We start from the raw sequence: 12,880 nt of genomic DNA on the forward strand, positions 1-12,880 counted from the left end.
GGGGCAGCTGGCTTCAGCCTGGTGCACGACCCGTTTTGGAGTAACCTAACAGCGAAAGCTGAACGGAGCTGCAGCCCCCTGCGCTGCCCCGAGTCCTGCGGCCCCTTTGCCCCACGAGCTGTCCTGGCCCCATGTGCCGAGGCCCCCCCGGGCACCCGACTTAGGCGCTTTGCCGGCTGCTCCCCAGGCACGAGGACGCCTGCAGGGAGGGCAGCAGAGCGGCCGTGCGGAAGCCCCCTGGTGCTTTGCGCTGGCAGCCAAGAACGGTCCCGACTGCGAAGCGTTCAGCAAAGCCATTTATTCCACTTTCCTGCTCCCACAGATCTCCAGATAGAAACCCACACGAGTACGTCCCCATGCCCCAGAGGGAATTCACTGCAAGTCGCTGCATACACTGGCACTCCGAGCGGGAGCCCGGCGTCGCTGCCGCTGGCCGAGTGGAGCCCTCCCACCACTGGCAGAGGTGCTCGGCCAGCAGCCTTGTTCCTCAGCCGTGTCCACTGCAAAACACAGCTATGTCCAAGTCACCAAAGGGCATTTCAAAATAATAAGGTTTGTTCCTTAAAAATGAAACTGGGACCTGAATGCAGCAGTGTGTCCCTGAAATCAAAGCATAATTCTAAGGCTTCAGCACCTTCACGTAAGCACATGAACTCTCTGCAGGGGGCTGTGCAGATTGATCTGGGAAGCTCGCTAGAGTTTAATGGCCATAAAAATACATAGCTTTCCCCTGCTTCAGACAAATCCAAACCCTCCTGGCTGGACAGTGGAATCACGTGGGCAGCATTTGCAGCCAGCGACTGGTTGGAAAGTTAGACGAAAGTCTCTAGTCTCCTCACCCACTTTTAATCAATCACAAACAAGGCAGCATCACTCCATTGGCTCAGCCACCGCCTGCTCTGCTGCAGCGTCTGCCATGGGCTGCACCGGCTGCTCTGCCGCCACGGCCTCGGCCACGGGCACAGCCGCCAGCTGCTCCAATGCAGCCTGGCTCTCTGGCGCGGCCGCCGGCTGCTCCGCTAGCTCAGCCGCAGCCTGCGCAGCTGCCTGGTTCTCGGCACTATCTTGAAATTCGTTGCCTGCTCTAGCAGGCCCCGCCAGCTCATTCGCTGCCTTAGCTGCTGCCGCTGCCGCATGGTCAATCGCCGGCTTCTTCGGCTTCTGCGTGGCTGCCACCGCCTCGGCCAGCTTCTCCTCCGGCACCATGTTCAAGATCTTCAGGGCAAAGAGCAGCTGGAATTTGGCAGTTCCAACAAAGGAGTTGCCCAGGAAGTTTGGCAGCCCACCCATGCGGTCCTTCTGGGTGTAGAGGGGGACACGAACCATGCCCATCACCTGCAACAGCACAGAGCGCATTTCAGCAGAGGCCGCGGTGCCCTCTGCTCGCTGCGGGAGCGAGCGGGACACCCCCACGGCCCCACACCCTCACCCCAGGACCCACCAGCCCACGGCCCCAGTGGCAGATCCCCCAGCACCACCACCTGCCCTCCCGTGCGCCCAGCCCTGCTGGAGCCCCTGCGCTGCCTCTCCCCGCACCCCCAGCCCACGCTGCCCAGCCCTGGCCCCGTTCCCCTTCTTGCCCCCCAGGGGGGATCCTGCTGCCCAGGCTGCTCCAGGAGGCCCTTCTGTCCCGTCCACGCCCTGCTCTGCCCTGCCTGGGGATGCCACCGCTCACCCACGCGTCCTCCTCAACCATGCCACGACCCGGGGCCTACTGCCACCGCTCCCACGGCCGCTGACACCAGCCGCGTGCCAGGTGGGCACGCAGGGAGACCCTCGCTCTTGCGCTCTACCCCGGGGTGACGGCACCACCCAGGAGGAGGCTGGCTTCCTGCACTGCCCTCGTGCCACCCGGGGAGGACTCAGGGTAGAGCGACCCATCGCCGCACCGAGGGCCACGATTCCGGTCCAGGTCACTCAGCCTGGGGGGAGATGCCCGCCAGATGCGGGATGGGCCTCGCCTGGGTCCTGGCGCCGAGCGGCTCAGCGGGGCTCCTTGCTACGAGGGCAGCCGCCGGGGACGGCAGGAGCCGGAGCCCCTCACGCCGCCCGGTGAGCGGCCGGGCCTCCTAGCGCAGCGCCAGGCGGCGGTGCACGGCACTCATCCGCCGGCAGCTCTACGCGCGGGGCGTTCCGGCTGCCGCAGAGGGCAGCCCTGCGGGGAGCTTTGTGTGCCCCGGCCCCGCACGCCCCTCCCTGTGCGCCCCACCTCCAGCCCGTGGTCTCGGGAGTGCACGGCGCTGATCTCGATGGTGTGCAGCTCCTCCAGGGTCAGCTGCCTGGCGTAGAAGTGTGCCACCACGCGATGTGGCCCCTCTGTCAGGTGCGAGCACAGATAGTCAGCCTCCGTCAGGCGCACGCAGCCCAAACCCAAGCCCAGCACCCGGTTCAGACCGTCCTCCAGGGACCAGTAACGGCGATCCACGAACCCCCCGGGGAAGCCCAGCAGTCCGTCAAACCGCATCTGCATCTGCAACAGAGCCGCGCGGTTAGGGGGGCCCGGCGGGCCCCGGCGGGGCTGGGGGGGGGCCTCGGGGCCCGGCCCTACCGGCACCGGCGCATCGCGACCGCGAGCGGCGCCCCCGGGCCCTGCGGGGGGCCCGGCCCGGCCCCGCGTCCCGGCTCCCCCATCCCGGTGTCCCCGTGCCCCATCCCGGTGTCCCCCGGCCCCATCCCGGTGTCCCCGTGCCCCATCCCGGTGCCCCCCGGCCCCGCGCCCCCCGCCCGCCGCTCACCAGCACGGCGTAGCGCAGCGGGATGCGGCCGAACAGCATGCCCGGGTTGGGCGCGTACAGCATGGCGTGGCACGAGTGGCTCCAGCCCGGGCCCAGCCGCATCGCCTCGTACCGCGTCAGCGGCTTCAGCTCGGGCACGCCCGGCACCCCCAGCGTCGGCAGCGGCGGCAGCGCCCCCGCGCCCGCCGGCAGCGCCCCCAGGGCCGCCATCGCGCCCATGGCCGCCATCGCCTCGCCGCCCGCCCCGCCGCCGCGCACCGCGCACGCGCGGCCGCCGCGGCGCCGAGGGGCGGGGCCCGCCGCCGGCCTGACCAACGGCCGCCGGGCGCCGCCGAGCGCCCGCCAATCGCCGCGCCCGCCCCCCGCCGCCCGCCGGCGGGCGGCCAATGGGGAGGCGCGGCGCGGCCCGCGGCGCGCGCCATATTAGGGAACGGCCGCCCGGGCCCCAATGGGATCGCGGCGGGGGGGGGGGGGGGGAGGGCGCGCGGCCGCCGAGGAGCACGGCGGGAGAAGGGGGCGGGGCCTCCGCCTGAGCCGGGCCCCGCCCCTCGACTCCACCACCCATAGCCCCGCCCCCTCCCCGCAGCCCCGCCCCCTCCCGCAGCCCCTCCCCGCCCCCCGCAGCCCGCAGCGAGGCCAGCGGCCGGTGCCCGCCCTTTTATTTCCGTGCCGCGGGGCCCGGCAGCTCCCGGCCCCGCCCGCGCCGCCACGGAACCCCCCCCCCCACTACCCCCCCCCCGGCCCGGGGCGTTCGGGTGCCGGTGCCGGTGCGGGGCGCTCAGGGCCGGCTGTGCTCGTCCTCCAGGTGCAGCCGCGTCGGCTCCAGCAGGAGGGGCTGCGCGGGGCCGCGGCCGGGCAGCGCCTGGGCGAAGTCGGACGAGCCTGGGGGGGGAGAAGGGCGGAGGTCAGCGGGGGCAGGGCCGGGCCCGGCCCGGGGCAGGCAGGGGACGGGGCCGGGGGGCGCCCCGGGGGCAGCGGGAGCCCGGCGGGGAGCCCCGGGGGGGGGCCCGGGGCAGGGGGGCGGCCCGCCCGGGGGGGTCCTGCCCCGCCCCGCGGCGCCGTGCGAGGAGGAGGAGCGGACGTACCGGCGGCTTACTCCTCTATACCGATAGAGCAGGAGTCGGGACCCAGTGCTGCCCAGGCCAGGAGGGAGGAAGGCAGACAGAGGGAAGCAGGCGTTAGAGAGGTGCCCGGCGCGGACCGCGAGGCCGGGAGAACGCGGGCTGCAACGGCGGCTCCGCAGCCCGGCGCGGCTCCCCCCGGCCGTCCCCCCCCCAGGCAGCCCCACGGCACAGGGCCGGGCCTGCGGCCACCGCCCCAGCTCAGGCTCCGGCCAGGCCGGCTCCCCTCCCTCGAGCTGAGGGCAGCGGCGTCCAGGGGCCGCCTGGGGCTCACCCCACGCCGCACTCGTCGTGGCTGGGTGTGGAGCATCCCTCCCGGAGGCGCAGGAGGCCGCTGTCGTGAAAACGGGCCCCCGGCGCCAGCGAGCAGCTTGCAGCCCGGAGAGGAGAAAAGGGGGAAGGACAGAGACAACAGGGTGAGGGAGGAAGAGAGAGAAGGGGGCGAGGTACCCCTGTGTCAGTTAGCCCCCCGCACCACAGCTCCCCGAGGGCAGCAGCTAGCTCTGCACGCTGCTAGGAAGCAGGACCCCACACGCTGATCCTGTGGCCCCTGGGTGTCACACCCAGGCCCCAAAGGATGCGAGCCTGCAGCACGCCGGCCCAGCTGGGAAGGTGCCAGGGGGTTGGGTACCGAGTCCACAGCCCCCCCACGGGCACCTCAGTGCCCGGAGCTGCAAGCACAGCGCACCCCAGTCTGCGGCACCCCCACACCCCCAGCGGCGCGGCCGTTACCTGGCAGGTAGACATCTACCGGAGGGTCGGTCTCGGGCTGCGTCAGGCTCCTGTGCTCACCACAGCCGCCATCCTGCAGGACGTCTTCGACAGAGGGAGGGCAGCTACCTGGAACCAGCCAAGAGCGCTGCCCATCAGTGCGGGCTCCAGAACAGGCTGCCCTCCGTGTGAGGAAGGGGGCTTGGCACAGCTGGGCACACTGGCCCAGCTCACGGTGTTTCATAAGCAGGCTGATGTCCCAAAAGGCACCCAGGACCTCACCGGCACCACAGCGGTGCGTGCAGCCACCTCCCCTTCAGCAGCATGAGCCCGTGGCACGAACAGCTGTAGCCAGCACTGTGCTAGGAGAAGCTGGGTCCGTAGCCGGGCACTGCTCCCCTGCCGTGCAGCATGACACATGGCACTGAGGAGGGTGGGCAGCAGCTGCGTGAGGCATCAGCTGCAGGCTTTCAAGCTGGGGTGAACCCCTACAAGGCTCCAGGATCTGCCGTTTTGCCTGTCAGCTCCAAAGGCTCTCCCACCCCATCCCTGGGCAAGGCCTGAGCACGGGAGCAGGGCCACTGAGGAGCGGAGGAGCCCAGCTCTGCTGAACCGAACACAGCTACTTGTGCAGAACTTAGAGCAAGAAGAGATGCTTGGCAAATAACCTGGGGAGAGCTGTTGACGTTTCTCCCCCCCTTCCCAGGAGAAGCCCTGCTGGCTGTCTCTGGTGAAACACAGCAGCTCAGAGCGATGGATTTCAGGAGCCAGATGGTCCTGAACTTGTATGTCCAGCGCCTAGCTGTCCCCTTCACACCAAAACAAGGCCTGATGGCCCCCAGGGCCGAGTGTACACTCACCCTGCTGCAGGGACAAGGCCTCCTCGATCTCCTCCCCTGCCACGCTCTGTAAGAAGGAACAGCACAAGTTACTTCGGCCTTCACTGCACTTGTCTCCTCCTCTCGCTTTCTGCAGGGCTGTACTCAAGGCCAGGGACTTATGTCAGGGAGGAGCAAGGGGCGCAGCAGCACCATGGGCGGCTTTACAATGGCAGCAGAAGAGCCCCGTGGATGCTGGAAGAACAAAGCCCAGCTTCCAGCCCTGCCCTAAACACCGGTGGGCTCCTCAAGGATGGTGCTGGGCCAGTGTCAGCCCCAACACGCGCTGTCTGCAGCCGAGTGGGGCTCTCCCACCTCCCGGTTCCCAGGACACGTTAGGACAGGCTATGTCCTTACACAGGGAGCCCTGTAGGTAAATGGAAGCGGCTCAGACTGTTGGCTCTGGGCTACTCGTGCTCATGCCCCTGTCTTTTACCCTGTCACTGAGGAAGTGACGCCCCTTCAGGAGGCGCCTCGTGTCCCAGAAGCCCCACGGGCCAGCTCTGGCTCAGAGCAGCTCCCAGAAGAGCTCAGACTTACTTCTGGGGAGCTGGTCTCCCTCAGGACCAGCTCGCCCCCGCCCAGCGCCGGCTGTGAGTCCGAGTCCTCGGAGAGCTTCTCTTCATCCTCCTCGTGGATCGGGGACGAGGGAGACCGCAGCGTGCTGCAGCAAGAGAAACGCCGCTTGCAAGGAGCCACAGCGCTGCCAGCACCGTGCTCCTGGCAGGTTCGGGGGTGACGGCTCAAGCGGTCCCCACCCCTGCCCCATCCCCTGCCCAGCACACCCCCCACCAGCAGTAAGGCAACGCAGGAGCTCAAGCTGTTGAGCTCAGCTCACCACAGCTCTCAAAATCAGCTACGACCAGCAGAGAAGAACAGCAGCGCTCCCGGGACAGACCCGCGCGGTGCAGAGCTCCGCTAGGGTAACAGCGCAGCTAGCACAGATCCTGCCTTCTCGCGGAAGGCAAGGGGCCCAGGGCCACCGCTGCCCCACGCCTTCAGGGCTGCAGCTCCACTACGGGGTCCCTTCCTAGGGGAAAATTTGGAACGGAAAATCACAGAGCAGACACGGGCCTCACTTCAAAACCGTGCCCAGCCGCCTCCTTGTGCACCACGGGACGTACAACAGCACTTCCAGAACAGCTCTGACTCCAGGTCCTAGCAAAGTGACACGGAGGCAGTCGTGGTTCCTTTCTTCCAGCCTCTTTTCCTTCTCCTCATGACAATCTGTGAAGATCACGTCCTTACCTCCCTTTCACCCTAGTCAGGACGAGGCTGCAAACTTCAGCCCCCTGGGGTCCTGCCAAGCCCTGGGGCGGGCTTCTCAGCAGGCAGTGACCTGCTGGTGATGAGGAGGTGGCAAAAAGCAGCGAGCAGCTGGAGCGCAGCGAGGAGCGCCACAACAAACACAGCCTGACCCCACTTGACTCAGCTTTCTGTACGGCCCTGCAAGGGACACTCCGCAGGATCCACACCTACATCCTCCACCACAAAGCCACCAGAGGAGGCCTCAGACAACAACTGAAGGATCCCAACTCAGCATTTTGTCCTCTGAAATTCAGGGCACTTCTCCCCCCATTCTTTTGGTCCTGGGGAACTCCATGGAAAGCTGAAATCCAGCAAGGTTTCGATGTCAAACACAAGTTGAGGGAAAAACTGCGTTAGAAAGGAAGACATCTCCAAGCCAACCCTTAGGGGACACGAGCTGGTGACTTTAGGCTGAGCACAGAGATGGTGCCCCAATTCTCTCACTGCCGTGAGTACCTGCTGGCCTCCTGACATTGCAAGGTAGCAGTGCCACCAGCAATAGGACCAGCCAGTGCCAGAGCCCTCTCTCAGCTCCCAGTACGCGTGGCCACAAGCTGTCGGGGCTTGCAAGAAGAGTGGACCCCTCTGTCCCCATGCTGACCTATCTGGAGACTTGCTCCGCTTGCCCTTTTGGTGGCTGCTCTCCATGGCTCTGTCCATCCCAACAAGCGGCCGGCTCGCAGGGGGCATGCCATCCACCACGCCAGAGTAGTTGATTTCTTCATACAGAGGAGCTGACGGGATGGAGGGGGAAACAGAGCGAAGGCCGTTCAGAGCTTCCAGCAAGGAAATGGGCTCGTAGCCCGGAGGGATGTTGTCAGAGCTCTGCGGGTGAGAAAGAGAGGGGCACGTTAAGAAACCCTCACCAGGCTGGAGACCCCCCCAAGGGGAGGCCCAGCTGCAACCCAGCACTGCACAGCCCGTCAGTGGAACTCCCCAAATCCTTATCGTCGTTACGGCCCTGCGGACTCAGGTAAATGGAGTTCATGCCGCCACCCAGCAGGCCGCGGGCAGCCCAGCCCACCGCAAACAAAGAGGCAAGACTGCAGCAGTCCAGGCTTAGATTAATTTAATCTGTTCCGTCCCTGCGTCCTCAGGGACGTGGTTCTGGGCTGTACCAAAGCTGGCGTGATGCTGCTGAACTCTGAACTGCCTGGCCATGAGCTCCTGTAGCTTCTGCGCTGGATCTCCTGACTGCATGGCTGCGGGTGACCGTCCTCAGCAACCTGTTCCAACACAGCCACTAGTTTGGGGGTGAGCTGATAGCTCAACTGACTCACCTGTGGTCACAGAAGGAGCCAGATCTGATGGGGAAGGAGAGAATGAGTGGCAGCTGGGGCCATGCATCAACCTATATCCCCCAAAAAATAACCCTGGGATATTTATGAGCTTGTGCCCAAGACCACAGCTGGGGATCGTGAGAAACCAAATCAGCTGAACAAGGAGTAAGTTCAGAGTTGCTGCCACCTGCAGGACGCAGGTTCAAGAGCCAGCCCCACAGGCATTTCACTTCCAGACAGCAGCTCACAGGTGCTATTTTGTACACAGAGAGATGGGGGAGGCAAAACCCCCTGGCTCAAGTTTGGGATGCTTTCTTCTGCCTGTGTAGACCAAGGTCTGAGGGTTCAAAGGCTGCTCGCTTTGGTTCACATCAGCAAAAGCTCAGGCCACGTGGCACAGCTCAGAGGCTGGAGGACGATCTCTCAGCCACTGACTACAACACCCGGGCTGAAACTAATGAGCTTTCGAGCAGTCCAGAGAGACACTGCTCTGTTCTCTCTCCTGTGCCACTTTCCACCGCACCACCCTAGACCCCATTGCTCCAGCAGGAGTACTGGCCGCTGGCTGAGGCCCGCACAGAGCCAGGGCCACTCCAAATTTGCCATAGCCCCATCATCTGGACCAAGCCTTAGGCTTTCCCCAGATCTAACAAGCCACATTCCTCCTCAGTCTGAGCATCCAGGCCAGCCTGAGGAAGACTGCAGCCTCCTTAATACTGTTGACAACTGGCTGCATTCAGTGGGAGTACACAAAGAGGGGACAAACAGACCCTGCCTGGTGTAGGGGCCTCCCTCATCTTTCCACTTCTGGGCTCCCAGTCCCCCATAGTTGCCATTTACGCTGTCCCCAGCACGACATTCTGTATACAAACTCTCACGCCAACTTGGAGAGTTCTCAACAAAACAAGCTTTATCCTTCTTGTTTCTGTAAAAGCCAAACAGCCCACAGCAGCCAGCGCTCCTGATGCGAAACCAAGTCCAGCTGTGCCTATTTGTCTACCTCTACATCCCAGCACCAGGCTAGAAACCACAGTGAGAAGTGCCCACACCAAGCTGCCAAGGGATGAGACACGTGAGAGGGAGCTTTTGTATGAGGCAAGGGGACAGCAGCTTGCCTACAGCCCTACGAAGCTACGAAAATGCCTTCTGCAGCCAGGCTCTGGAGTGTGAGGCAGCCCCTGAGAGTCAGCATCAGATCCCTCTGGTGAGCTGCTCCTGTCTTGTTTATTCCTCTGCACGCAAGCCAGGGAGGTTAGTGATCGTCTGTGCAGGGTGTGAGCATCTCATCGCTAACACGGAGACAGGACTCGAGTGTTGCAGGCTGTGCAGGGGCACAAGTCAAACCCAGCGTGTTAGCAAGCCCTCGTGTGTGTAACACTTTCACGTGCTAGTGACACTGCTGGCAAATAATCACCATAGGAGACAAATACAACCAAGTCCACTTACTGTTTCCCTTCTAGGTTTCCTGCTGGGCAGGGAGACAGTGTTCACTTTAAGGGGTTTAAAGAGACACTGCCAAGAGAAAACCATGTTTTGAAGTATTTTTTTCTTGAGGTTAGTAACACAGAGACACCCAGTATTTCCTCACCTCGCTCCAGGTGACAGCACCCACCTTCCTCTAGCTAAACACCATGCTCTTCTTTACAACAACCCTTGCGGTTTCTCCCCCTGCCCTATCTCTTAGCCCTGGTTTTAGGCAGCAGGACTCCAATGCTGAAGAGGACAGATGGATAAAACTAGGCTGCTTCTGTGACAATCCCCTTCTGTTCCCCTTAAGGACTGTAAGATGATCTAGTGGCAGATCTCCCTCTCCTCACTCCAAGCTCGTGTCTCGACAGAGCCAGCTGTGCAATAGCACTGCTCAGGCAATGAGCTTCTGCCCTCAGCACCCCAGAGACGTGTGACTTGGCCCTGAGGCCAGCAGCACTGCATTTTCCATCCCGTGCTCGCTCAGCTGCTTGCCAGATCCCGATCACTGAGGGAGGCTGGCACAGAGAAGCCTTTCTGTTACCACGCTGGGAATCCCAGTGCCAAGGGACTTCATCAGAATGTGCTGCCACGCAGGTGTGCGTGCAAGTCAAACTGTCACCCCCATTTGCCCAGCCAGGTGTCTTGAGTCTGCCACATTTCTGTACCTTCATATAACTGACCCAGGGAAGGGAAGGTCCCAGCTCTCCAGAAGGGCCAGCAGGCCAAGCAACCTGTGCACGCGCACGCTGCCTGCCCAGGCTGAGACCAGCACCCAGGTTTTGCGTACTGGGCAGGGGGTTACTTACGGAGTGCTCGTCATGGTCAACGCTTTGTGCCAGGACAGGGCTGAACGACACCGGTGACAGAGCCCCTGGCTTTTTCCTCACAGCTCGGATCTGCAGCAGGGCGCGGAAGGCTGGGAGAGAAGAGCAGGCAGGTGAACGCGCGGCCACGCCAGCTGCACGCCGCAGCTCCTCGTCAGCGGGAGAGCCACCTGTGCTGGCGGGGAGCAGGGAGCAGGGACCACACCAAAGCCAAGCACTGTGGTCTGGCTGCTGGACAATCGCACCCGATACTGTACGGCAGGGTAAGAAAGACCGCGCTCAGCCTCGGGCAACACGCCGCAAGCTAAAGAATGGGGGGGACCTCATGTAAAACCACTCTGGGTTCATTCAGACCCCACGAGTCTCAGCCGTGGGGCCCAGCTGGCCCTGAACGTCCTCTCAGCATCAGGCCTGCTACCAGCTGCTCGCTGGCCAGTGCTATGCTGGTGAGAGACTCCGCACCAGCGAGAGGGTGATGGCTAAAATCCTGTCTCCAGCACAGTGATCCCTTGGCCCTCCCACCACAACAGCTTTGATCTCCACTCCCTGCCCTGCAGATTTTCTATCTGCAGATCTTTAATATTGCTAGTTCCTCTGTGCCAAAGGTGTAGGAAGGAGCCAGCCATCTGTTCTGATGCAGCTGTGAGGACTTGCTTGTGCATAAGGAAAAGCCCAGGCATTTCCCCGTTCCTTGCTGCACCCAGCCGCTCGCAAGATCGGCCTCAAGCCAGAGGACAGAGGTGCAAATCTATCCTTGCTGCATCTGCGCACCCCAGATGCAGATTCCCAGGAAGTCCAACACAGGGATGCTTTTCAAACAAATACAACCTAACCCATCCCAGAATACAGATGAGATAATGCTGTTCCATGTTTTAAGTTGTGCTACTTATAGTCACGGCTGTTTGGCACTTCCTCTGATAAGATCTTGCTTTCAGTTACTGCATCTTTGCCAAGTTTGCACTGTTTAGACTTAATTTCTCAGGCCAAACATCTATCTGAGGCTCTTTTTTTCTTTCCCTAAGAAGTTTCAGTAAGGAACAATGAAATACCTCAGAGACGAAGTGCAGGGTAAAATGCATGAGCTACCTATTCCAGCCAAGACACGGGCATTTTCTCAAGGCTCCTGTGTCTCTGTGCCGTTGTGAAAAGATATGGAATTTAGCAAGTGCTGCCTGAGTGTCAGAATGGATATTCCACTTTTTCCATCTTTGGGGAGCTGAGCAATGCAGGTTGAAGCAGAACCTCCCAGCTCTCCTGAGAGCCTCGAGCGGGAAGAAAATCGGGGCTGCGCACTCAGTACCCGCCCTGCTGGCCCCCACACGGCAAACAGGCGGAACCACCGGGCTGACCCCCAAGCAAAAGGGAAAAGCAGGAGCACGCAGAGTAAGAGGAGAGGTCTGGAGACGGGTGCATCTAACACACAGAAGCGCTTTGAGATTTCCAGCGGCTTTGCTTTCAGCCACTGCTCTGTATCACCTTCCCCTCCTGCCGTGGCTGGCCCCAGCAGGGAGGATCACCTCGCTCCCTGCGGTCAGCGAGACCTACCAGCAGCGCACCAGCTCGCTCCAGACGGCGAGGAGCGCTGCAGCCGCACGCTGGCCCACCTCCACTTTCAGATCCGCCTTGGGAACTGGAGACCCCAACCCCGTGGGTGACTAACCCAGGGCCAGGGAAGCACCACGCAGAGCAACGTGGGTTTTGTCTGTTTTAAGAGAAAACTCGAGGGAGTCGTGTTAACAGCAGTGGGATGGCACCAAGCCAGTGCTGCAGTTTCAGCTGCACCAGAGCCAGTGCTGCCAGACACCTCGCTTAGCAGGTGCGGACAAAGCAAACGACTCCCAACTGACTGTGCTCTCGTCTCTGCCTCTGTGGTGAAGATTACATAAGGTAGTCAGAGGGAAAAAAAAAAATCATGCAAAGTACTTGGGGAACCCTCCAGGGGGGCTGGATGCTGTCTAGGCCAGATACACTCAGGATAAAATTCTACGTTCCCTCCTTTGGGAGATTTTCCACCTCCCTCACCAAAACACAACCACCACCTACCTGGCACTGCTCAGAGCACCTGCACCTTCAGAAGAGAGGGAGAGGAGAGAGCAGACGCCCAGGGAGGCACTGGACGAAGGGCTATTCTCCTGTTTCCTCCCTCCCTATTCAACTGGAGGTGCCAGGAACCTCCAGATGTCAGTCTGAGCAGCAGCACGTTTCGTGCTGAGCCTTGGGATAGGGTAAATGAAACACATACTCATCCTCACAGCCCACACTGACCTAACAGGAAGCGAGGAAGGCAGAAAGAGGCCCTTGTTTCCTGGGCACATACTCACGCAGCCTGCAGATGGGGCAGTTGTTGGCCTGGTAGCGCAGGGTGTCAGCGCAGGAATTGCACAGACAGAGGTGTCTGCAGGGCAGAATGAGAGTGTCGCGGAGGTCCGACAGGCAAACCACACACTCGTTGCTGTTGTCACTGTTCTCGTCATCTGAAGGCTGCAATAAGAGGAAAGACTTTGGCATGTGAACGGAAAGGGCCATGCTGAACTGCCAAGGGACTGCGGAGCC

At 62.1% G+C, this 12,880-nt stretch overlaps 2 protein-coding genes across 6 annotated transcripts in view; both read right to left on the minus strand.

Annotated features, from left to right (window-relative positions):
* Nucleotides 1-283: 283 nt before the first annotated feature.
* On the minus strand, nucleotides 284-3,000 carry NUDT16L1 (nudix hydrolase 16 like 1). 2 transcript variants are annotated; one of them, XM_083800893.1, is made up of 4 exons: nucleotides 2,736-3,000; nucleotides 2,395-2,470; nucleotides 2,210-2,316; nucleotides 284-1,335 (listed from the first exon to the last, which is right to left on the minus strand). In XM_083800893.1, exons 1-4 carry the CDS (start codon nucleotides 2,961-2,963, stop codon nucleotides 871-873), a joined length of 876 nt encoding a protein of 291 aa, XP_083657019.1. In that variant the 5' UTR covers nucleotides 2,964-3,000; the 3' UTR covers nucleotides 284-870. The 2 variants fall into 2 exon arrangements, with proteins under 2 accessions (XP_083657019.1, XP_083657018.1); XM_083800892.1 differs by having other exon boundaries at nucleotides 2,210-2,470.
* A 377-nt stretch (nucleotides 3,001-3,377) lies between these two features.
* The window catches only part of MGRN1 (mahogunin ring finger 1), a 56,455-nt gene continuing 46,952 nt past the window's right edge, over nucleotides 3,378-12,880 (minus strand). The window contains exons 10-18 of one of the 4 annotated variants that reach the window (XM_083800878.1): nucleotides 12,649-12,808; nucleotides 10,310-10,419; nucleotides 9,480-9,545; nucleotides 7,355-7,578; nucleotides 5,986-6,109; nucleotides 5,428-5,473; nucleotides 4,589-4,696; nucleotides 3,821-3,868; nucleotides 3,378-3,617 (exon numbers count right to left, since the gene is read on the minus strand). In XM_083800878.1, the coding sequence (XP_083657004.1) occupies nucleotides 3,828-3,868; nucleotides 4,589-4,696; nucleotides 5,428-5,473; nucleotides 5,986-6,109; nucleotides 7,355-7,578; nucleotides 9,480-9,545; nucleotides 10,310-10,419; nucleotides 12,649-12,808 (879 nt within the window). In that variant the 3' untranslated portion in view covers nucleotides 3,378-3,617; nucleotides 3,821-3,827. The remainder of the gene's footprint in view (nucleotides 3,618-3,820; nucleotides 3,869-4,588; nucleotides 4,697-5,427; nucleotides 5,474-5,985; nucleotides 6,110-7,354; nucleotides 7,579-9,479; nucleotides 9,546-10,309; nucleotides 10,420-12,648; nucleotides 12,809-12,880) is intronic. The other 3 variants (XM_083800877.1, XM_083800880.1, XM_083800879.1) reach the window with 3 other exon arrangements.

This window comes from Anser anser (genome assembly GCF_964211835.1).
Source record: "Anser anser genome assembly, chromosome: 15".
NCBI lineage: Eukaryota > Metazoa > Chordata > Aves > Anseriformes > Anatidae > Anser > Anser anser.

Bases quoted from the DNA above. Each gene is read 5' to 3' on its own strand.
- NUDT16L1 (XM_083800892.1), bottom strand. From the start codon at position 2,963: ATGGCGGCCATGGGCGCGATGGCGGCCCTGGGGGCGCTGCCGGCGGGC. The intron at 2,471-2,735 runs GTGAGCGGCGGG...GCTCTGTTGCAG, and splicing joins CGCTGCGCTACGCCGTGCTG to ATGCAGATGCGGTTTGACGG. The intron at 1,336-2,209 runs GTGGGGCGCACA...GTGCTGTTGCAG, and splicing joins CCCGAGACCACGGGCTGGAG to GTGATGGGCATGGTTCGTGT.